At 47.3% G+C, this 24,999-nt stretch overlaps 1 protein-coding gene across 1 annotated transcript in view; it reads right to left on the reverse strand.

Annotated features, from left to right (window-relative positions):
• Nucleotides 1-4,268: 4,268 nt before the first annotated feature.
• The window catches only part of CCDC60 (coiled-coil domain containing 60), a 158,654-nt gene continuing 137,923 nt past the window's right edge, over nt 4,269-24,999 (reverse strand). Inside the window, exons 7-14 of the mRNA XM_060119646.1 lie at nt 24,008-24,242; nt 16,916-17,000; nt 13,775-13,846; nt 11,016-11,078; nt 10,242-10,364; nt 8,151-8,282; nt 6,206-6,395; nt 4,269-4,370 (exon numbers count right to left, since the gene is read on the reverse strand). Of these exons, the coding sequence (XP_059975629.1) occupies nt 4,269-4,370; nt 6,206-6,395; nt 8,151-8,282; nt 10,242-10,364; nt 11,016-11,078; nt 13,775-13,846; nt 16,916-17,000; nt 24,008-24,242 (1,002 nt within the window). The remainder of the gene's footprint in view (nt 4,371-6,205; nt 6,396-8,150; nt 8,283-10,241; nt 10,365-11,015; nt 11,079-13,774; nt 13,847-16,915; nt 17,001-24,007; nt 24,243-24,999) is intronic.

Here is a 24,999-nt window from a genome sequence, read left to right on the forward strand (position 1 = left end):
TGCTCATCACAAGAAAAAAAAAAAAAGTAACTGTGTGAGGTGACGATGGATGACATCTAGACTTACTGTGGTATATCAAATCATTACGTTGAATACCTAAAACTAATACAATGTTATATGTCAACTGTATCTCAAAAGACAATTAAAAACAGAAAAAAAGAAGCGGTATTGTAGTTTACTGGAAGACTGAGGATGAGAAGACAGTGATGCCTTGATGGACTGTTTCATACTGTGGAACTCTCCTCTCCTCTTGGGTTTCCTGGCTTGACTGATACCAGACCCGTACAGCCATTCTCAGTACAGACTGAGTGAAGGTTCCAGGCTCAAGCCACATCTAAATTACTAGTAATGCTTAAAATAGACTTTAGTTAAGATAACTCTAAGTTCCGATATTTTCTTCTTCCTAAGGGATCATCTAGTGCACGGCCACCCCTTCCAGCCCCTCACCCCACACTTTGGAGACCACGGAGCTGGGGACTTCACTTATCCAGCATCTCCTGTCACATACGGGAGGGTTGGCTCTGATCACAACCCCTACCTTACGTGTATTTATGCTCTTTTAAAGCTAAGTTGGCACTTTCACACCTGCTGCAAAGCTGAGTGATAAAACATCTGTGTTCCTAGTCTTCCCTTTGTGTCTTGATTGGTGCTGTGGGGTCTAACTCAGGATTTTCTCTTAGCTTTACCTGCACGACATATCTGATGTTAGTCTCTCCCACTACTGTCCCACCAGCCCTGTGAGAGGAAGGGCCCTGCTTCAGGGTTGTCTTGAATTTGGCCACACTCATACACGGATCCCTTTTCTCCTTTTAATTAGGAATCCTTTTGTTGCCAGTGAAGGAGACCAAACTGAATCTGGCTGAAGCAGGCTTTGTCCCCATGACTCAAAAGTTCAAAGGTCTGGCTAGATCCAGGTGCTCCCATGGTGTAACCAAGATTTGGTATCTCTCTCGCTGCATTCCTCAGCTTTGTTTTCCTCTCTTTATTGGCAGTGTCCGTGTGGTGGCTTCCACAAGCTGTAGGTTTATTTTGCCCTTATTGTCAATAATTCCAGCAGAAACCCCTTGTTCTCACCAGTTCCAACACAAGTTCAGGGGTTGACTTTTATTGGATTACTTTATATGTCCATCCCTCTGTTCCACTCTGGCCCATGGTCCAAATCTGTCCTGTAGTCTACCTTAGTGTGACCTCCAATCTCCAATCTCAGAAGGTTTTTACATTTTTAAAGGGCCACGTATATAAGAAGAATATGCAACAAATATGTACTATCTTCTCCTTTACAGAAAAAGCTTCTTCAGGGCGCATGGGGTTCTAAAAACTCTCATGATAACCACTCAGGTGGCTCAGTCAGAGCAGTGGAAGGTGGTCAGAGCAGGTGGTCACCTGGCATGGGCTTGGCATATAGTAGGTGCGCTCAATTATGATTCTGATGAAAATGCTCACAGCAAAAATATTTCTCCCTGAGAAATACTTTTTGAGCTTGGGAGCTGGGAGGTGATGTATTGCCTTCTCCTGGTCTTTAATCTATTTTAGTAGTAAAAGAGCTTCCTTTGTTTGAATAAATACTCCTTGCCTAAGCTGCTAATGCTTGCTTTCTTCCTTTTTGGCAGGTTTTATTTTGCTGCATGATGGAAGCATAATACTAATATATACCACTAGATGGAGCTACAACTCTTGAGGAATAGGCTTTCCCAGAAAGCGGCAAGCAGGAGGGTGGAGTAAGTCTTTTAATTCCAGCATCTCCCCTGCCCAAGACAGACAGACACGTTCTCGACTAGGCTCTGCCCCTTGCTGCCTATGTGACTGTTGGCAAATGACTGTAAGCGTTGGCATCCTTATTTGTAAAGTGGGGATTATAACAATGCCCACAACAAAGGGATGCTGTGATCATCAAGTAAGATGCAAACCGTAGAATGCAGAGTAAATGTAAGTTAATGAGACGCCAGGAAGCCCCATCATTAGAGCTATGCCTGGGACATGATTCCAAAAGCCAGATAACTTTCATGACGTTCTTGTCTCATACAGTCAGGGCTGGGGGGTTAGAGGACAGCCGCAGAAGGGAGGGAATTCAGAGTCGGCTGGACATGAGTACAGAACGCCTTTTGGAGGCTCCATTTCATCATCTGTAAAGCAGGTGAGCCCTGCCTTGCAAGATCACGAAGATGAAATGACACATGGCAGGCATTTTTCACAGTGTCTGGAGCAAAGCAGTCCCTCAGTCAATGCTAGGTTGTGAGTGGGCTGCTTGAAGCTTTTTGTGACCCTCAAGACCCTCCCTCTCCTCTCCTCTTCTAGCCTCTCCTCCCACTTCCTGCTTTAACAAGCATGGCCCATAGGATGTTGGTGTCATGTTTCTATCCCTAGTGCTACCCTGTCTCCTGAGTTTTAAGTCCCCCAACCCGACTGATCCACAAGCATCTCCCACTCAATATGCTCAAAACAGAACTCCTTACCTTCTTGTTCTGAACCTTTTCTTCCTCTCCTCCTGGTACATTAAAGGCATCATCCTCCACCCAGTGCTCTGAGCCGAAAAACCGGACACGATTCCTGACATTCCTGTCTTCTGTCCACTTGTAACACACCACGCCAACATCTGCTGATTCCACCGTTTAAATACCCTTCTAATATCTCCCCCCAACCACTGCCAACCAGTCGCTGCCGTAGCCTTATCTCAGTGCCCTTCTCCCTGCCTTGTCCTCACACAGGGGTCTTTTTTTTTTCTGAATGCAAATCTGATTATTCCCCTGCTGAAAATCCTTCCATGGCGCCCCATAGCCTAGAAGGCATCTAAAAATCTGGCTTCCACCTCCCGCCCCAGACTTCCTCTCTTCCCACCCCCTGCTCTGCGCTACCAACCCGACCTTACAGTCCAGCCAGACGCGTGTTATTCTGGCTCCTCAGATGACATTAAGCTTCTTTTTGCCTCTAGGCCTTTGCCCTCCTCCTTTCTTCTCTGCCCCCCCACCCCAATTCTTACTTAATACAGAGAAGTTTAGGATCTCTTAACTTTGCAGACTCCTGACAGACTGCATCTCACCTTTATACCCTAATGGCTGTCACAGAGTCACACTAAACAAAGGGTATCAGTGTGGATGTCATGCAGTCCCTCTGCCCTCCCCATCAGCCTTTGCTGACTCCATGTAAACTGTCTGTCTCCATGTACACTCTCGAGATCAGGAGCCTTGTCTGCTCTACCCTCAGAACCCAGAACTTGGTTGATGCATGTTGAGCTCTTGATAAATATTCATTGAATGAATGAGTAAATAACTGAATAGGTGAACGGATGAGATATTTCTTAGACAGAAAAATGGTTCCAGTTCAACTCTCTTCCTTTCCACCCCTTCTGGGTCATGGAGAGATGCTGGGCTCCAGCCTATATGAGTGTTCTGAGAATCGGGGCATAACCGCAAATCAAGTCCAGTTGTTTCATTGTTAATTCAGCTTGGCCATCAGTGACAGAGTTAAAATGACTACAGGTCCTATAACTTAGTGAGAATGTAGGGAAGCAGATCAAGATGAGAAAAGAGGTTAAATGGCAAAGAGCCCACATACATTTGGAGATGACAGGAAGTTAAGCTTCCTTGTACAACCAAAACCAGCACAAGATGTTACAAGGACTCTTAAGAATGAGATTTTCTGGCACACTATTTGCCTTGTTGGGAAATGCCCCATCCATCCACCCATCCACCCATCCATCCATCCACCCACCCACCCATCTCTATCCAGGACAGTATATACAAAGCTGAGAAATACACTCTAGCTCCAATGGTGTGAAATGGGGATAACGTTAGTACCTACTTAACCAAGTAATTGTGAGATTTAAATGATATTATTAGGTAATAATATCACCCAGCACTGGGCCTGTTGTATAACAAAAACTCAATAAATGATAACTGTATGTTATTATTAGGATCTGAATACCACGCCCAAATTCCACAGCTCCAACTTTTTCCCAGCCGAACATCAAACATTCAACTCAATTTTATTATCTAGAATTTGAGGAGGAGAAATAGAGTAAAGGATTCTGGAGAGGGAGCAGGTAGAGGCAGGCTAGACCAGTGAGGAACGGAGGCTGGGAGACTGAGGCTGGGGTGTGAAGTAGAAGGGAGTTCCCACCTGGAAGGAGCTCCCTCTAGAATGTTGGCAGAGTCATCTGGTCTCCAGATGATCCTCCTAGGTCATAATGAGTATCCATGAGAGTAGGTAGGAAACAGGAACACAGTGTAGACAGCCTTCCTCCACTGGGATCGCTGGTCAACCCAGGCCCACTACATCCGGGCACTGTGGGACCGGATGGGGACGTTGATTCGGTCCTGCAGCCAGTTGATATAATCCTCTTGAGGCATGTGGATGATGTGTTCTCGCACAAACTGAGGGGCAGACACAGTAACAGCCTCAGATTTGGTCTGAAAGCTAGACTCCATGCCCCCGCCCTCCCCAACAAGATCCTGGAAGATTTGTGATTGAGGCTGTGGCCCCAGGATACTTCCAACCCTTCAGGCATTCAAAATGCTTGGAGCATCATGCTGGGGATGGTTCTCTCAAGAAAAGGGTCTCTTTCCAGCTTCCCGGTTCAGCAGGCTAATGTTAAGTCCCTTATTGTGTCACCATTGACCCCAAGAAGTTTGGGGAGAACAGGAAAACCCAGTTGTCTGCATTTTTCTTTCTTTTCTACTCCTGAATATCTTTCTAAAAAGTAATTTGACCCTAAACATTTTTTTGGGTTCATAGGCCTCCTTCGAGAACTGAGGACAACTATGGGCTTGCTTCCAGGAAAGGGTTAAGACACAAAACATAGAGTTTCATGTAGATTCCAGGTTGAGAGACTCCCACATCCAGGTTAAGAGAAGTTCTGTGATGTCCTCACTGGGAGAAGAGCAGGCTAACTTTTCTTAGCTAGGGCCATGAACTCAGCTCAGAGAAAGGGGAGCATCCAGGCCCCCTCCCCTCTTACCCACTCAGCGATTGCCTTTTCCACGGCCTCCACAATTGGCAGGGGGAATGCAGACCCCATAACTGGACAGATGCCCCAGACTTAGTTTTGGAGTAGCCTGCCAGTGCCTCTCCCGAAAGAGCTTCCCAGGATGCGGGAAGTAGAGTCTGGGCAGATGAACTTGTCCACAGGGGCATCCTCCCTCCCCCACTCCTGACCTTGCACCCATATACACAACCCAGGTCAGCCTGTGGAAGGGCCAACCTCTCATGAAAACACTGAAAGGCCTGAGAATGCTACCACTTGAGTCACTTCTTCATCTTGAGGCACTGAAAGCCCTATTAAAATGGACATGTGCCATCAGATAAAACTAAGGCAGTGACCCCACGGACACCTGTTAATACCTTAGTGTGGGCCCTCCCCCTCCCCCATCTGCTGACCCCTTTTGATGCCCTAAGGGAACTAGGAACTTCTAGGGTGGGTGGGGAAGGTGAGCCACTACTGCAAACCCTTCAGTGGCTCCTCAGCACCCTCCAGAGAAAGACCTAGACCCTTAACTTGACCATCAGAGATGTGCACAGACTGACCTCTTCAGTCCCCTTGGAACTGTGCGTCTTCCTGCTCTCTGCCTCCCAAACCCATTGACTGCCGCTGGACAGGTCAAGTCTTGTCCTGCTTCGGGGCCTCTGCACCAGCTGTTCCCTCTTCCTGACCTGCTCTTTCCCCTTCTCTTCATGGAACTGCCTCTACATTGTTCAGATCTCAGCTTTAAAGTCATCTTCCCCAGTGGCTCTAGTTACGATAAGCCTCCTCTACATTTACCTTAAATCAGGGCTCCTCAAACTTTATTGTCCATACAAGTCACCTGGCATCTCATTGAAATGTAGATCCTGAGCTGGTTGGATATGCTTTGGAGCCTGAGATTCTGCATTCCTAATGAGTGCCCATGTGAGGTCCATGGACCACAATTTTAAGTTGCCAGATTTAGAGTGCTCCTTTTTATGATTGCCAGTTATTGTAGTCACATGTCCATTTATTTATGTCTCTCCAAAACCTCCAAGTTTCCAGGGGGCACCGTGTACACAGCATATAATGTCCCCCGGAGTTGAACAACCAAGGTCACGTGACAACACCTCTCCTATTAGATGATGAGTGCCATGAAGGCCTTTATGTCTTTTTAAAACTTTAAAAACTTAAACAGTGCCTGGATGTTGAGAGAGGAATGAATGAGTGTGCCGGAGGCACCGTGAGGGGGAAGGAAGTGGTCAGTACCTCGATAGCCACCGCGATGTCCGGAGAGCACAGCTCCCAGACCCTCATGTCCTGTAGCACCTTCAAGAAAACATGCGGCCGGATCCTCAGGTCCCGATTTTCCCCAAACTTCTGCAGTTTCGCCAGGATCTTTTTGGCAGGGTGGAAATTCTTCAGATCCTCAGGGAGTTTGGACAGCAGGTCAAAGTACCTTCAGTTCCAAGAGGAGAGGGTCAGTTAGGAAACTGCTGGGAGATGGGTCTGGGCACCCCAGGGACCCCATCTCCACTATCTCTTTCACTCACGTGATGTCTCCAGGGCAGCATCGGTCTTTATCTGGGGGACTTTCCTCCCCCCTTCAATGTAAAGTGCCCACAGATCAGGCAAGTCTTTATTTTTATGGATAGTAAGAGCTGGAGCATGATTTGCATCGCATTAAAAAAATTAAGGGCATGCTTTAAAGTGACGCATGTATGATTTTTCTACCAAGCAGACAATATGAAAAGTTAGAAGAAAGGAAGAATGCTGGTATTCTGAAGCTTCTCTCTGTTTTTTTTAAGGTTTTATTATTTATTTTTTTAAACATCTTTATTGGAGTATAATTGCTTTACAATGGTGTGTCAGCTTCTGCTTTATAACAAAGTGAATCAGTTATACATATACATATGTCCCCATATCTCTTCCCTCTTGCATCTCCCTCCCTCCCACCTTCCCTATCCCACCCCTCTAGGTGGTCACAAAGCACCGAGCTGATCTCCCTGTGCTATGCGGCTGTGAAGCTTCTCTTTTGAGAGTTAATCAAGCAAGGGAGGACACAGACACATCTGTGGGATACCTTCTAGGATGCAAGAGGCTCTCACACACAAGGCGCTGGTTGTGTGTGTGTGTGTGTGTGTGTGTGTGTGTGTGTGTGTTTTCCCTGATAACGAGTAAGCAGGAGTCACAGCTTTGTGTATTTCAAGAATCTCTATTAATTTGATGACAGCATGTCAAGGTAGTCTGGGAATCCATCCTTGAGATGGTGGGAACGAGGTAGGTTCTAAGCTGGGGGTTCAGGTGCGGGTGACGGCAGCAGTGGTATCTTTCCCTGATTGCAGAAGAAGTTGAAGAACTTGATCCTCCATCATACATTCCGGCTGCTCATATTGCTTTACATTTGTGATATATATTTATATACTTATTCATGTCTCTTTGTAAGCTCCCACTCTGCATTATTAAAATCGTTGAAGGGATTCTGGGTACATTTTTAGGCTTTCCCATCTTACTCGTAGATCTTGATTTACTCACCCTGATAGGATGGAGCTTTGGGAAATCAGACTCCACTTTTTTATTGCTGCTAAGCATAGAGACAGGTCAGACAGAGGTTTAAATGCTAACATTTCCTTGTTTGTAAAGTGGGGGGTTAATATGTACCCTTCAGGAGTTTTGTGGGGAATAAAATAGATAATTTATGAAAATTGCTTACGAGAGTGTCTGCCATCCAGTAATCACTCAATTCACATTGCTTTTTGTTGTACTTATTATTACCCCTGTGCTGGGGCACAGGGGTCCTGGGATATGCCTGTCTGGCTTTGTATCTTTAAGAGTTAAATTATTTGGAAGAATATAGTTCTCCCCCCATAGACCTCAGAATCTGCAGAATTTTCAGGTTGGTTTGCCTCTTCTACCTCTCTTATAGGAGATAGCTTGGATACGACTTCCATATTTGCAAGCGGAATCAAACAAGGTAAATATGGAGAACACAGCTGGGTAGATTATCTGCAGTTCAGGAACTGAGGGGTTCTTGCCTGGCTGTACTCTGGATATAGCCTGGTTTGGCGGCGGGGTGGTACTGGTGGCCAAGGACAGTTCTGGAGTGATGCCTCTCTGTGTCTTGAAGGATAATGGGATCAAATGGAATTTTGTAACACCACTGCCCCCTTCACCCACTTCAGGGACTGTCTTATCTGGCTCTCAGGATCTTTACCAGTGGTCTGCAATTTCTTCTTCATCTCCTTTTGCCATGGAGATGTGGTGTCTCATTTTTGCTACATCCTTTTGGAAATTTGAGACAAGGTCCAAAGAATGGAACATCTGGAGACCTCTTTCTTCTTGGCGCCTGCGTCACAGGTTGTATGAGAAAGAGGAAGAAGAATCAGATACCCTTCTCCTTTGACCAGCCTAGCTGCCCTTTGAGATCTGAGTTAAACACCTTTTCCTTCTTGCGGTCCTTCTTAACCCTCTCAGCCACTCTAATGTACAAGCTGGCTTTGGGCACAAGAGCAGACAGCTCTCTCCGAGGTCCTGAAAGGCTCAAGTCTCGCTAAATCCGGTCACTTTTTAATCAGCCCTCATTCTCTCCCTACTTTTGATTGTATTTACACGGCTTTCTCATCTGTAAAATGAAGGATAATAATGATTCCTGGATCCCAGTGGTGATGAGGAAATGACAATGTGTGTACAGTGCTGTGCTTAATGTCAGACACACAGTAGGTGTTTAACTCATGCTGGTTCCTTTCTTCCCCATTCCCTTTATCATTTGGTGTATATGTCCTATCTCTCCACAGAGACTATATTATAAATATAACCATGTCCTCACCTATATATTATGAATTTCAACAGCTTCCCACTTACTCAGAGCAAAGTCCTCTGAGTGACTTACCCTCCAAGGCGCTGGATTATTCAGCCCCTACGTCATCTTCCAGCTTTACCTCTATCCTTTCCACCCCTTTCCTCCCAGCATTTTATGGTTTGGCTCATGAACAAAGTCTCTGAGATAAAGTTCAACCTCCACAGCTGGGTTAGGAAGGCCTCTTACATCTGGCCTCTGTCTATCTCTCCGCTTACCTTGTAAACAACCTAAGCCCCAGCACACCTGACTACTGGCAGTTCATGGCCCACTGTGCCCATTCTTGCCTCTGGGACTTTGCTGTTGCTTTTCCCTGGAACTCTCTTCCCTCCTACTGTTCCTGTGTGACAGTTTAGGTTTGAATTCCACCTTTACTATGAATACTTAACCCCTGCATGGCCATCGACAAGAGACATCTTTGAGCCCACTTTTCTCATCTGTAAAATGGGTCTAATAATAGCACCTACCCCACAGGACTGTTGTGAGGCCCAAGTAGTAAAAACAAAGCTCTTACACCCATGTCTGGTACATAGTAAGTGCCCTGGAAATATCACCTCTTTTTATGAAGCTGAAAATATGGTTCCCTCCAGGAAGACCTTTCTGATTTCCCTTGAACCTTTCTGTGTTCCCTTAGCCCCCTCCTTATTCCCATGCTGGCCCTCATCACCCTGTGTGGTAATCGCCTCTTTATTTGTCTGTCTCCCTCACTAGACTGGGAGCTCTCAGAAGGTAGGGGCAAGTCAACTTTGGACGTGTGGCCCAGAGCAGCTGGTCCCTCCACCCTGAGAGGGTGAGAGGGCAAAGGGTCATCATGACACCTTCGCTGAATGGATGAGTTCATTGGGGTAAAAACAGTCACCGCAGTCAAGGGGTCAGGTGGGAAGGGAGGCAGTGACTGGCTTGTTAGAATAGAAAAGAAAAGCTCCCAGTTGTCTGCTGCTGCTCGGCAAGTCAAGCTCCAAGTCTCAATCATGACATTTATGGCTGTGCGTGACGCAGAGCTCACCTACCACCTCTTCCTCCTCTTCAAATGTTCCATGTCCCTTCCTACCTTGGGAGTTTGTATGTACTTTTCCTGCTGCCTGGAATGTCTTTCCACCTTCTCACCAAACCACCAGCTCCTCTTCATCTGTCAGCGCTCAGCCTTAACCTCACCTCCTTAGAGAGGTCTTCCTGGATTATCCAACCTGCATTAGGACCCCATGGTTTCTCTCTCTCTCCGAGAACCCTGTTCTCCTACTGTATGGCAATGATCATAATTTGTACCTATAAATTTATCAATTCAGTTATTTTGTCTCTGCCCATATTTTCCAGGAGACTACAAGCTCCCTGAGGGCAGGGAACAGGTCCTTCTTGTTCCCTGTTATAACCCCAACTCCCAGCATCTGTGGGTTCAGATAAGTGCCAGATGAATGTCCTTTGAGTGAATGGATATATGTGTGCCCTTACTTCATGAGGATTTCCATCTTGTCCTGTAGACAGAGGCCAGCCTCCTGGGCCACACTGCTAAACTTGGCCCTCATGGCGTTACACACACCACTCTTGCAGTGGATGATGTCACGGTTGGCACGGCTGTGGACATAGATGAGAGGGGCTTGGGGGACGGAGCCCAGGGGACAGACCCGCGAGGCTGGCCTCCCCGGGCCCCAAGGTGCTCTGCAATCACACCCACCCAGGTTCTCCACCCTCACTGGAGCCTCCTTCAGCACTCCCCCGGAGGTAGGAAAGATAGATCTTCCCGAAAACATCAGGCTGGTGGGTCAGGCCTTATTAAATGAGCCCACAGAGAGACATCTGGTCTCTTCAGCCCAACAAGTGTTAAGTGTGATGGAGCTGGGAGATTCAGGTTCAAACTCCCGTACCACCATCTTTTAGCCGTGTGGCCTCTGGCGAGACATTTCACCTGGCCAGGCTTCAGTCTGTTCCTCTGTAGAATGGGATAGGACCCCTGGCTCATAGGATTGGTTTTGAGGAATAAGCAAGATAATGAATACAGAACGCTTTGCCCAGCGCCAAGCATGAAGCAAGAACTTGTTGCTGTTGTCTGTCTGGTTGCTCAGCATGTTGGCCACGAGCCCCTTGCCCCGGGAGTCCTTTGTCCTTCAGGTGTGTCTATGGCTTCAGGGAACCTGGTGTGCACCGGGTTATTTCTCCACCCCTGGGAAGATGGAGAGTTGCCACGGTCCCTCTTGCCTGGCATCTCCCGCTGCCCAGCTGGCCTACCTTTTAGACTTCTTCTGGAGCACCTGGGAGTGGCTGTCTCCACTTGTACTGCCAGATCTGTCACTGAAACACAAAGGTTGGTTTCAAGTTGCCTGGAGCCTTATTTTTCCAGAAAGAGTGACTTCAGGGCCCCCATGACACCTGCTGGCCGCCAGGATTCAGGTGAGGGCGGTGGTTCTAATCGAGGCATCAGAAAGAGAACACGGTGTGCATTTCCCCCGCGTCTTGGCCTTTACTCCTACCGGACACACTGCCTGGACAGTCCTCGTTTCTTCTCTACCTGCTCAAATCCCGCCCTGTCTCCTGGCCTAGAGCACGCTCTGCCTGCTCTGACTCTCCAAGTCCAACTGTGGCCTCTTGCCTCTGCATATTGTTGGGAGGACACATTTTCTGGATCCCAGCTTCATCTGTATAAAATCGGTCTCTCCATCTGGAGGACAGGCTCATTTTGGACCCTCCCATCCTCCTCTCTACACTTGTCAGCACACTTACCCTGGGGCCGAGTGCAGACCTGCTGAGGGGAGGGTCGAGTCCTCCTGGGCACATTGTCTGTGGTGTTCCCGGCCCCAGGCCGCCTCTTCATTCAAGGCTTCTCTTCTCTAAACTGGACCCTGGTGCTGAGCACCCACTGCACTCAACTTTGGAGGCAGGCAGAGCTGGGTTCAGAGCCCAACGCTGGCACTGCCTTCTCCCAGGCTGTGGATAAGCACCTCTGCTCTGGATCGTCAGTTTCCTCATCTGTGATCAGTCAACTCCTGGTGTCATTTGACCCTTCCTAGGTGGGGCTGGGGTGGTGGTGAATTCCTTAGGCAGCTGCTCCGTCCTGTGGCTTTGCCTGGCTAGGGTCCCTAGATGGGGGTGAAGGTCTCTGCCCCTGCCCATCCCCCCATACCTTCTTCCAGGTCCTCCTCAGTGGCCTGGGCCTTCAGCATCAGTGTCCAGCATCTCCTCTCACACGCTGCCTCCCTTTGTTTCTCTAAACATTTGAGAAACTGACTTGACTGCTTTATCTGTGTGACTCTAGAGGGTAAGACTGTTTTTCTTATCCCTATGATGTGCGGCTAACCCTTCCCTTCCAGCCCTGTGGCAGGCGGGGCTTCTTCAGGCCATTTCCCAGACCACTCCCCATAGGAAAGGGCCCGGCCTTTGCTGCTTCTCCCAGAGGCTCATTGGACTAGACCTAGAGACCTCAGGTCTGGCAGGTGATGGAGCAAGCCCTATCCCACCTTGCTGGGAAGCAGAGCCCTAGTAATAATACCCAGAAGGCCATGTGTTTGGATTCCACCCAGCTGCCCCAACCTCTGCTGCTGAATTTGTTGGGGGAGCAGGCTGGCTTTGACCTTCCTCCTGTAGACGGCTCTCTTCTAGGGCTGATAGTGTGACTTGGCGGGGAGGCAGGAGAGGAAGGAAGCAGTGTTATTAGCTGTGATAAACAAACAAGCAAACAACAACAAAAGACCCTTCTGCCTGTCTCAGTCTCCCCTCTCCTTGGCCCTCCTTGAGTTTCAGCCATACTGGTCTTTGCTCAGTGCCTCTAAGCTTCCTCCTGCCTCAGACCCTTTGCACATGCTATTCCCTCTGCTCAGAACACTATCCCTACTATTCCTTCTAGAGCAGGGACCATAGGCTCTACAGGGGGAAGGGCATAGGAATCACCTGGAGAGATTGCTCAGAATGAGAATGCAGATTCCAGATCCCAGCTTTCCCAGCCATAGGCTAGCTAATTCTTCTTTTTTCCTTCAGGTCTCAGCTTAAATGTCAAACTCAGCCTTGGTTAGAACCCTGGTGCTCAACATTCACCAAATCCTCCATAATCGTCCTTCAGAATGCCTTCCACAGTCATGATTATACAGCTACCTCTGTGGGGTCATTTGATAAATGCATGACTCTTCCATTAGAACAGCAGTTCTCAACCATGAGCAGGATGCAAGGAGTCCATGAATGCGGATGGAAAACAACAGCTTACCTCTTTACCCAGCCTTTCATAGAAATGGAAATCACCATTTTTACACATCACGTTAAAATTGTGGGAGCTATTTTGAAAGATCATTTACACTTGACACTAATCCAAAATTACAGTAGTTATTAGACCTGCTGCTAAGTCTTATTGTATAAGGTATTGCTAAAGAAGCTCATAGACGACTATATATCTCACGTTTGGTTGTAATATTGTAATCGATATTACTACAGATTTCTTTGTAAACCTTTGTCATTTACAGTCTGCATTTGAAAGCATTTTTTTCTGAAAGGAGTCTGTAAGCTTCCTCGGAGGGTCAAAGAATCTATGACACAAAAGGACTTATGACCCCAGACCAGACAGTGGGATCCACCCATGTGGTCAGACTGCTTCTGTCTTGTTTGCTGCTGAATCTCTAAAGAGCTGAGCACAGTTCCTGGCATACAGCGGGGACTGAGGAATATTCTATAGATGAATAAATGAATTGGGGGCAGACCTTTACCTCTCCCATTACAAGTCACCCAAGTAACAAGGGAAGAGGTAGTTCTGTAACATACCCTCCCCGCTTCACCCCTCCACTACTAGAAGATTGTAACTTCATGGTATATGATTATTGGGGAGAAACGGCTGAATACTCACCCCCCCAAGACCTGGGAGTTAAGGAACTTATTTCCAGGGAATAAGGAAGAAGATCCCCCTCCCTGCCCCACTTTCCACAGTCTGGTGAGGGGCATCTCTGCAACGCCACCCATAACTGTGCGGTGCCTCCTGACCCACCTGCTAGGGCCCCAGGCCTTCCTACCTTGATTTGCGGGTGGTCTGAATGTCTTTATGGGCAGAATCACTCTTGTTTTGTCTGAGCATTGACAGGACACTGCAAAGCAAGATGAGTCACTTAATAAGGCGCTGAACAAATGATGCTCCCCAAGGCACTAGATATCTGTGGGAGTATGGAGAGTTCTCCTTCTAGAGCAGGGATCCTAGGCTCTACAGGAGGGCATGAATCACCTGGGAAAATTGCTCAGAACAAGAATGCAGATTCCTGAGCCACACTCCCAGAGATTTGGATACATCAGGCCTGGAGTGGGACCTCAGAAGCTGCATTTAAAACCACACACACACACACACACACACACAGACTTCTGATGCAGGTGTGCAGAGAGCATACTTTGAAAACCTTAGCATTTCCTGGCATACCATGAAATAATGCCTGCTTGAAGTGCCTGTTAAAAAATGTGGTTTCCTCTAAGGAGTCTGATTCAGTGGGTCTGGGATGAAGACCAGAAATTTGTAGTTTTCACAAGCATCCCAGCTGATTCTGACCTTCAGGGACATTTGTAAAATACTGCTAGAGGATTTTAAGAAAAGGTCATCTTCCTAGGTGATGCTATGGTCTGAATATTTATGGCCCCCCAAATTCATCCCAAGAGGATGCTGTTAGGAGGTGGTGGCCTTTAGGAGGTGATTAGATCATGAGGGTGGAACCCTAATGACTGGAATTGAAGCCCTTATAAAACAGACCCTTGAGAACTAGCTGGTTCTTTCTACACTTGAGGACACAGTGAGAAGGCAGCCGTCTATGAGGAAGAGGGTCCGTGCTGGACGCTGACCCGCTGGCACCTCGAGCTCAGACTTTCCATCCTCCAGAAACTGTGCGAAATAAATGTCTCTTGTTTACAAGCCACTCAGTTATGGGATTTTTATTATACCAGCCCAAATGCCCTAAGACAGGTGACCAGAGGGCGGTCTGGCCCTTGAGGCTGAGGGCTGGGAGAGAAGGCTTTCAGGGGTTCCTAAAACCCCCAGAATTCTACGTCAGGCTTGATGGGAGCAGACTTGCTGTCTAACGTGAAATAGGAATCTACATTTTTTAAGTGAGGAGGGCAAAAGAAAATCTGCAGCTTCCCCTAACTGTCTCTGGGCAGCTCCACAGAGAAGCCTTCAGTATTTGCTGCCTTAGCAAGGGATTAGGGAGATTTTTCTCCCGGAGGAATTGCAGAGGATGGGAAATTTCAACAGGTTCCTGTACCATAACCACGGTTATGTTATCATTAAAGTGAATGCAGAGGCCACCTGATGAGCTCTGTGAGAACCAGGTTCTTGTGTGGTTTTGTCTTTGAGGACCTGAAGCAGGTCACTCCTGGCCATCCTTCTCCAGCTATGAGATGGGACCATGGTGCTGGGTACTGGTTAATCAACCTGTCCCAGCGAGTGGTTGCACAGGTTCCATAGGATGCTGTATGTGAAACAAAAGTAACAACCACCACCACCAGTCACCAATTTTTGTTTGCTTACACTATGCTAGGCACATGCTAATATGTTAAATGCATTATCTCTCTAAATGCTTCAAATGACTTAGTGATGTAGACATTATGTCTACAACAATAAAAACACTTTACTAGGAAATTATCATTTAATTCTCATTACAGCCCTTTGGGATAGGTTGTTAATGAGCCTCATTTTACAGAATTGGAATCGGGCTCAGAGAGGTGAAGCAACTTGCTCAACAGCACACAGCAATTACATCAACGGACATGGAGGTTGACCCTAGTCTACTTGGTACCACTGCCAGTGCTTTGATGAAACATAATCTCATGTTACAGAGGAGAAAGCTGAGGTTTAGAGAAAGGCTGAGGGACTCGTTCAAAGGCACTAGGTCTTGAACCTATGTCGGTCTGACTCCAAAGCCAGTATTCATGGCGTGAGTTCTTGCAAAGGAAGGAGCCTCTTGGAGCTGATGCTTCATCACTGTCATCTGTCTTTAACGCTGATAAATCAGGCGCAGCGACCGGGGCCTTAAGGGCCAACATTGTCTCTGAGAGGCTTCAACGCCACCCTCCAGAGCCCCGATGTGAGTTGAGACGGCAGCAGCCAATTCATCATTAACAAGCAGAGGCGGGTGCGATGCACGTGAACGTGCTTGGAGAACCGTAATTACGGTAATAACAATAACCGGTAAGTCACAGCCGGCATCTCAGGAGGCTGAAGGCGATGATGAACCTCTCCAGTGCCTCATGTATTCTCAGGAAGTCATCTGCTTACTCTGAGGGGTCCACACTTGGAAAGGGAACTTCGGCTCTAGCCTGAGTGCTCTCTGAGGCTTTTAGTGGTCAGGAGTCTAGTGGACAGGGCTTTCCGCCAGAAGGAGGACACCTCAGGTTCAAGTCTGACTCTCTGAACCAATTACATTGGTTGCCGGCTTGAAACTTCAAAGGATTCTTTTTGTTCCTAGGATAGAAATCAGAATCCTAGAGGTGGCTCCCAAGGTCCCCAGACAGACTTATATCTCTGCCCATCCCATGTGGGAAGCATTTCAGTTCCTTGGAGGTGCTACACTCCCTTTTGACCATGTTTGCCCATGTGCTGTCTGTAGTATTCACTCCCCTTGCTGGCTCTCCCGGCTGCCCCCCAACGACTTTGGCCGGTGAGCTCTTTTTCATGCTTCATCCAGAATCTCAGCTTAAAGTTTCTTCTTTGGAGGGAACGTCTCTCATCCCCATCCCCATCCCAGACTAGATCAGATGCCCCTATTATGTCCTCTCACAGGTCTGAGCTTTTCTTTCATAACACTTCCCGCAATAATTAGTACGGTTCATCCATATGCATAAATACTCACTAAAGAATGAATGAATCATCTTTGGGTTCCTGGGAAGCAGTGGAGTGGATAAGAGAACAGTTTCTGGAACACGGAAGGTCTGGATGCGAGTGGCGGCCTTACCATGCGTTAGCCTCTCTCAGCCTCATGTCCTTATTTGTAAAATAAAGACAACAGTACCTACCTTGGAGGGTTGTTGGAAGAACTCAGGGAGGTGATACACGTGAGCAAAGTACACGGTTTGGCACCTGTCACAGAGGAAATGCTCAACCATTGGGAACTGCTGTCCTTTATGTTATCACTAGGATGCTGACATCCTTTATTTGCCCAGGTGTCAAAAGCACATACCTGGCCGCTTGTTTCTGCATCCCATCTGCCGTCGTGACTGTTCTCTGAGCCTCTTCCCGAACCACCTCCAGGAGCTTCTGCAGATCTGATGGGAACACAAGAGGTCACTGTCTGCAGGGTGCTCATGAGACGGGACTGCGCAGGTCACGGCCCAGCCCCCCAGGCCGATATCGCCTCTGCTTTGGCGTACTGGGGAGCCGGAGAAGGATGTGCCCGGGGTCTAGAAGTCTGCGGGCTGTACACGTGCCTCCTCTGCTTCCAACCAGTGACTGGCCATCTCCTTCGGGACGACAGCTGAATTCCTCCCCATGGCCTGTGAGGCCTTGGGGGTCTTGGCTGCTCTTTCTATTTCCTGTTTCACCTCATTCCTCCTGGCCGCAGCCCCCCTCCACCCCACCCTTCAACATTCTTCTGTAGCCTGAGAGAACTGTTTCCAATTCCAAGAAGAAATCAACTTGTCTGGGAAAACCCTCTCTGATCCCAGAGACCTGAAGTTCCAAACTGGTGATCCACAGGCTGACTCTAGCTCGTAAATGTGTTTGATTTGATTTGATGTAGATGCTCAAACTTTTCAAAACTGGAAGTTTTCACATTACAAATCTGGGCCTCCAGTTTCCCTGGAAAAGACTCTGAGGTGGGGCTCATCCCGTGCTGATGGGGCCCTTTAGACCTTCCAGTGCATCCTCCAGCTCCCCATGGCCCCCCCAACTCCTCACTGCTTTAGTTGACTTGTATATTCATACTTCACATTGTTGCTTTTTACACAATGTAGAGATATCTCTTTGTGCCTGACTATTATGTGTTGACTTGTGTCCTCCCAAAAGATAATGTTCAAGTCCTAATCCTCAGCACCTCAGAATGTGAATTATTCATATTCTTATTTAGAAATAGGGTGGCTACAGGTGTAACTAAGATGAGGTCATACCGGAGTAGGATGGGCCCTCAATCCAGTATGACTGGTGTCCTTGTAATAAGGGGGGAGAGACACAAAGGGAGAAGATGGCCATGTGAATGCAGAGGCAGAGACTGGACTGCTGATGTGTCTACAAGCCAAAATGCCAAGGCTTACCAACAACTACCAGAAGCTAGAAAAGGCAAGGAAGGGCTCTCCCGTACAGATTTCAGAAGAAGCATAGCCCTGCTGACACCTCGATCTGGAGTCTAACCTCTAGCACAATGAGACAATAAATTCCTATTGTTTTAAGGCAGGAAATGTACTTTGTTAAGGCAGCCCTGGGAATCTAACACATGGACACTCTTAAAAGTTGGAAAATAATATATATTTGTAGTAAGCTAGGTGCTTCAAGAAAAGTGGGAGAGTGGAGGCCCTAAGTGTTTTGTACAAATACAGATGGGCAAGCAGTTGGCACCCTGCTTGTCATACAGGCGTCTCTGTCAATATTTGCTAAATAAATAAGTAAACGACTAACGAGAAAAAAAAAGCAGGAAGGGTTTGGGAGACTATGAGCTAGATTTGGAATATCAATGAAGGAAGACAATGCCAACATGGACACTTCTCACTCTTTAGTAGGCGCCTGCAGTCGGCTCAAGGTCAAGTCTCAAAAGCCATACCTGGAAGGGTGAAGCCAGTGCTTCCCAGGGCCATTTGTGTCCAACCTTGTTTGTGAATGCAGTCACTGGGTGCTAGGGGAAGGGTGCTCCCCTCGGTGACCCGGGAGCCATCTAGGCTGTGATAAACGTCAACACTGAGCCATTTTCCACTCCACCTTCCCATTCTCAAGTACTGATAGTTTGTCTTCCTAGTAACTGGTGGGCATGATTCCATTTGAATCTGAATTTGAATTCCATCTGGATCTGATCTTCATTTGTGTCTTGTCCTGCCCACCTTCCCTACTGCCACGCATCCCAGAATCCTTGGGGTGTGTCCAGAAGCCTATTAATGAGGGAGCTCTGGATGCTTCCTCCACTTTCTTCCCTTCTTTTGGCATGCACCATCTGACCACTCCCCCACTCCTGCCCCTACCCGAGGCAAACCAGCCTAGTGGGTGGATACCAGCAAATGAGCCCAGTGACCTGGCACATGGGGCGGCTCTCCTAGAGAATCCCCTGTAAGGCTGCATATGCCATTGAATGCACCAAAGGTTTTTTTCTGCTTGCCAATACCTCTGGGCAGGAACGGTGCCCACCAACATCAAGCTCCACCCATCACATAGCTGAGTTTGGATATGTATGAACTAGAACAAAGCCTTGGGACTGTGAGGCCCATGTTTACCCACCAAGGCCCATGTCTACTCTCCAAGGAAGGAGAGATTTGTTTGGAAAAGGTGCAGGTGCCACAAAATAGAGTCTCCCTGAGGAAGACAGTCTTGTGATGGACGTCCACACTCAGAGGAAGCTGCTTAGTTTTCTCAGTCCCCAGGGCTACGGGGACGCCATTGCCCAACACTCAGAGATAACAGCATCCTCTGTTTCAGATGCCAAATCACACCCCTAAAGGAAAAATTCTAACTCCCTTCCTCCATTGTCCATCCCCGGCCTGTCTTAAGAATACCCCTCGAGAGCAACTATACCCACTTCTTCCTCTCTGTTGGGGGAAAAGAGAGGAAGTCCTTTTGTTGTATGGGGTTGTTTTGGTGGCGGAGTGGGGGGAACAGTAGAAGGCACAGGACCCCTCTTTCTGAGTCACTATTTAAGTGAGTTTCTCCCCTAACAGTTCCAAGACTGGAAGATTCAAGACTGGCAGAAGGAATGGTCTGGGCTTTGGTTCCTCCGGAATCCCTTGGCCATGGATTTGGGAAGGGACCATTCCACAGAGAGGCCATGGCCTGCTGTCCCCAGTGATCTGTGTCCACAAAGACTTCATTATGCAGCCAGCCCTGGACATTAAACCTTGGTCAGATGGTGTATCACTTAGAATAGGATTCATGGATTCAGAATCAGTTTGAGGAGGTTTTAGAAGGCAATGAAAGTCTGGGAAATTAATCTACTTTTGTGAAGGCTCTGACAAATGCAATGGAGGTTAAGGTATAAATAGAGGAAAAGGGTGAGGAGGCTGAGGGAGAAGGACTTTCTCTCCTGGATGTTGGTCTGTGGTGGGAATGCATCTCCCAGCCATTGCTGTGCACCTGCCATGTGCCAGGTAGAAGGTGAGTAAGACATTGTTGCACGCCTGAAGGGAGCTCACACTCCTTTCTCCTTTCTTTAGTAACAGAAATATATGAATGCATATGTACTTGTGTGTGTGTGTGTGTATATATACTTTTGTGTCTGTGTGTATGAGGGAAGTATTAGCTCAATTTCCCAACATCCTTTGTAGCTAGGTGTGCCCCTGTGACTAAATTCTGGGCCATGAGGTTTTAGGAGAAATACTGTATGAAGCTTCTGAGAAGACTGCTTAAACTCAGCTGGAAGTGAGCACTTCTCTACTTCACCTACTTCCTTCTGCTTCCCTCGTAGGATGTGACTCTGATGACTGGCATTCCAGCAGCCGTTTTGGACCATGAAGTGATCCGTGGTGGAGAAGAAAGATAGAAGGAAGTAGGATCCCTGATGATCTTCTGGAACAACCCTATCTCTAATCTGTAAGAAAAATTAATTTTTATCTTCTTTAAGCTACTATTTTTCAGGTCTCCGTACCTAGCCAAAAGAAGTTCCTACCTGTTACAGTGAGATGTAGTTGTAAATTAAAATTGAGGACTTAATACAAGCAAATACAAAATACTAAGAGAATTGAGAGAAGGGGAGTCAGGGAAAACTTTACAGGGGAGGGAATATTTGAGCTGGGTCTTAAAGGTTGAATAGGAGTCCATTCGACTGAAGGGTTGGAGGTGAAAGGGCACCAGAGACAGAGGAGGGCATGAAAGAAGATGCATTGTTTAGGAGGAGAGGGTTTTTTGGTGAGGCTGGAGCACCTGGTACAAGGTGTGACATGGCAAGAGCTGAGCCCATTATAGGCAGCCTGGGACAAGATCAGATGCAGTGTCTTAGAGGCAACGGGGGGGTCACTGAAAGATATTAAGCTGGGAAGCACTACGTTAAGTTTTTAATTTAGAAGGTTCCTTCTGGTTCAACACGGAGAAGCATCTGCAGGCAAGGGAGGGTAAGACAAGAAGCAGGGGGGTTAATTAGGAGGCTGCTACGGTCATCCAGATGAGAGGTGATGAAAACTGGACAAGGGCTCCCCAACCTAGGTGCCTACAGGGAGCAGATACCACAGCTGAGTGACAAGAGCTAGTGTGAGAAAATTCAGGCTGCTCTCTTGGTCTTTCATTTCCCACTTTTTCTAGAGACTTGGGTAAGGCAGAGAAATTAAGTGTGACATGAGAGCCAGACTGCCTGGTTTCAAACTCTGGCTTCATCACTTATTGGATGTGTGACTTTGGGCACATAATTTAACCTCTCTGTGCCCCAATTTCCTCATCTTCAAAATAGGCATAAAAGGTTGTTGTGAGGATTAAATGAATATGCATATCTGTGTATATTCACATACACACACGTGCACACACACACACACACTCTCTCACATATACAGTGCCTGACACGTAAAAGTCCTCTTAGGGTTAGTTATTGTATCATCATCATTATCATTCTAAGACAAACAAGAAGGCAAAGGAGACGATAAATGGGCATGCACTTGGCCAACTGGGAGCAATGGAATGATTGGGAGTAACAGGGAGTGGTGGGGACTGTGGAAAACTAGAGAGCACATGCCCCACCGAAGAAGGGTAGCTCCAGGTGACTGCTGTCATGCAGGGTTGCAGGCCCACTGTTGCCACAGAGAATAACTTTTTGTAAATCAGAATTTTGACGTCCAATCTCTCAATCTTAAAAAGTCACTCCTACTTTTTTTTTTTTAAACAAAGCCTTGTGTGGTAAACAAAACACAGTCTGCAGAAACCAGCCCGTGTGCCCCAGTTCTCTATCTCTAAACTAAGACAAAAGCAATAGGAATGAAGAGGGTAGGGGGTTCAAAAGAGCTTTGGGAGATGGCACGGATTGGGGCAGGGAACTGGTTAGACTGGGAGTAGGAGTAGGGTGGCCGTTAGGGAAGGGTCTGTGGTGTCTCGGGGGCCTGGAGAGAGGGCACTATTCTCCCTTCCCCTCACTGCCAAGCCTCTTCCCCCTCTGGTCCCTCCTTCCTTCAGCTCTCAGGTTGCCACTGGGAGAACCATACGTGAACTCTGGGACTGAGGCACTTCTTGAAGCTGGGGACTCTTCTCTGCTTGTCTTACTTGACAGCAAGGTTTTCAGAGTTAAGAGACACAGCGCAGACACGAAATTAATAACCACACACAGACCTTTGAAAGGAAAACCAGGTCTTGTTACCCCTACACTTGCAACCTTCCAGAGCCTTCCTCTTGCACTTGGAATAATTCTGAAGTCCTTACGTTGCTCTACAAAGGCCACGCATGCTCTCACCCCTGCCTCCCTCTCCAGCTTCGTGTCGTCAGAAACTCAAATGTCAGAGCTGAGAGAGGCTTTCCTTGACCACCCTGTCTAACCTAGCTCCATTCCCACCAATAGTCTCTCTCTAGCCTGAATCTTGTTTTATTATCTTCCAATCATGTATTATCTGCAATTGGCTTGCTATTTATGGCCTTCTTGTTTATGTCTGCTTTTTCCTTGTAAAATATAAGCTTGGGGAGGGCAGGTACTGTCATCCTCAGTTCCAGGAGCACAGTAGCTGCTCAATAAATACATTTTGAATGAAAGAAGGTTCAAGAAATCCAGAAGAGTCACACATCTGATGATGGTTTATCTCAGTTCCTCTCCATCTGTGATAATACTCCTGTTCTGCAAACAGCTTTTCAGGGCTTAGAACTTTTCTTGGTCTCCTGTTAACAAGGGGGATGGTGGGAAATTTTCTCACTGGCCATCATTACTATGAGTCCTGACCACTTACTGAACTTCTGCACTTTTGCCCATTTCTGGCTTTGATAATCGGGGCCCTAATCGGGCTTTCTGGTTTACCTTGACCTTTTTTTCGACCTCCTTGTATCTGTACTAAACCTGGTCCAGCTTTGGTTGCTATGGGCATTCTAGATTGTGTGAAAGAACACTGGCTGAGCAGGCAGGCCTCAGCTTAGGTGGCACTGAGGGGACAAAGCATGTGGGGATACGGCAGAGAAGGTGTTTCATGCACCAGAGTCAATCGTTCTGCAGTGAGCCTGCCTCTTTCACGCCCCTTTCTCTTTCTTTCTTCTGCCTTCTCCATCTCTCTGCATAAATCCTTTCTTTTCTTGTCTCCTTTTACTATACAAGCTCAAGCCAGAAAGTCCTGAAAATGAATTTTTTACACAACTTATGGAATCCAGTCACAATTCTATCTGGTGGAGGTCCACAGGCTCCCCCTAAAAGAGTGTGCAGAAACATGTATGTGTGTGTGCTTGAATTCTTTTCCTAAAGAGAGGCCCATAGTTTCCAACAGATTTTCTAAAGAACCTGTGGCCCCCAAATTGTGAACCATTGAAAAGGCTTTTGCTTCAGAGTGGGGAGTCACAGAGTGATACAACTTCCCTATATAAAATATCCAGAAAAGTCAAATTGCCAGAGACAGAAAGTAGATTTGTGGTGGGAAAGGAGAGGGACTGCCAATGGACATGAGGTTTTCTTTGGGGTTGACTGAAATGTTCTAAAATTAGATGGTGCTGTTGGTTATACAACTCTATAAATTTACAAAAAATCGTTGACGCATACACTTAAAACAAGCGAATTTTATGGTATGCAAATTACACCTCAATAAAGCTGTTAAAAGAAGTAGGCACCGAATTTCAAAAACATAGTATGAAAAAATGTAAAATATCTTATCAATATTTTTTTATATGATTACATGTCGAAATGACAATATCTTATAAATTGGGCTAAGTAAAATATACTACTAAAATTTTTAAAAAGAGCAATTGATGACCATGGGCTGTCTCCCAAGCAGAAATGGTTCAGAGTAACCCAAGTCAGAGTATATTTCTGATCTCCACTGAGGGAAAGCAAAGGGGTCCATGGACATTGAACAGGGCTAGGGGAGCCGTGTGTCTCCTCTACCTGAGTGGGGTGAAGGTGGAGCACACGGGGCTCTTGATCTCTGGCTTCAGGGCAGAGTCAGGGCAGACTGGTCAGATCTAAGGTAGGACTTACCGACACGGAGAGGTTCTTCTTCAGGCTTGGCCGGAGACGATGCATTGTCCTCAACATCCTTGCTGCCTGTCGCCTGGGTGACCACACTCTGGGGCTCGTCTGAGCCCGGGTTCACGGAGACCATGCTGCTCTGGGGGGACGACCCTCCACTTGTCCGAGACAGACTAAAGGTGGAGCCTCGCCAGCTTGGTTTGCGGCTGGTGACGCGCGCTACAGGAACCTTGAATCTCTTGGTCTGAAGGAAAGAGAAAATAAAGAGGGAGTTTAGAAAGGAAGGAAGGAAGGGAAGCACGGAGGAAAAGGGGAAGGGAGGAAGGAGAGTAGGAAAGAAAAAAAGCGAAAACCTGGCTCTGAACGTGAATTCCTTTCGGCTCTTTCCAAACACCATGAGACATATCATCTGGGTCTGGAAAGACCTTCTGTCACAAATCAAGATCATTTATACATGTGTTTACTGGAAGTGAGTTTGATGGGACTTTTTTTTTTTTTTTGCGGTGCGCGGGCCTCTCACTGTTGTGGCCTCTCCCGTTGCGGAGCACAGGCTCCGGAGGCGCAGGCTCAGCGGCCATGGCTCACGGGCCTAGCTGTTCCGCGGCATGTGGGACCTTCCCGGACCGGGGCACAAACCCGTGTCCCCTGCATCGGCAGGTGGACTCCAAACCACTGCGCCACCAGGGAAGCCCTGATGGGACTTATTCTACTCAGTGAGTGCAATGGTTGCCCAAGTAGTCACCACAGGAAGCCAAACATGTATTTCAATGATGTTGCCACGGACGACAACGGTGTTTTACTTTTCTTGTGTAATAATCATCAGAGTTGATTTTTAAACTGGGGGAGGATGGGTCTAATTTCTTTAGCTGCATCTTGGTTTCGACCCCCACTTCTATGTATCAACGCTTTTGTTCACCAAATGACACCTGGGGCTCAAAGAATAAAGATTTAGGTTCACTGGGGTTTTCTGAAGAATACAAGATGGAGAAAACTCTAGGCTT

This window comes from Mesoplodon densirostris, chromosome 15 (genome assembly GCF_025265405.1).
Source record: "Mesoplodon densirostris isolate mMesDen1 chromosome 15, mMesDen1 primary haplotype, whole genome shotgun sequence".
Classification (NCBI taxonomy): domain Eukaryota; kingdom Metazoa; phylum Chordata; class Mammalia; order Artiodactyla; family Ziphiidae; genus Mesoplodon; species Mesoplodon densirostris.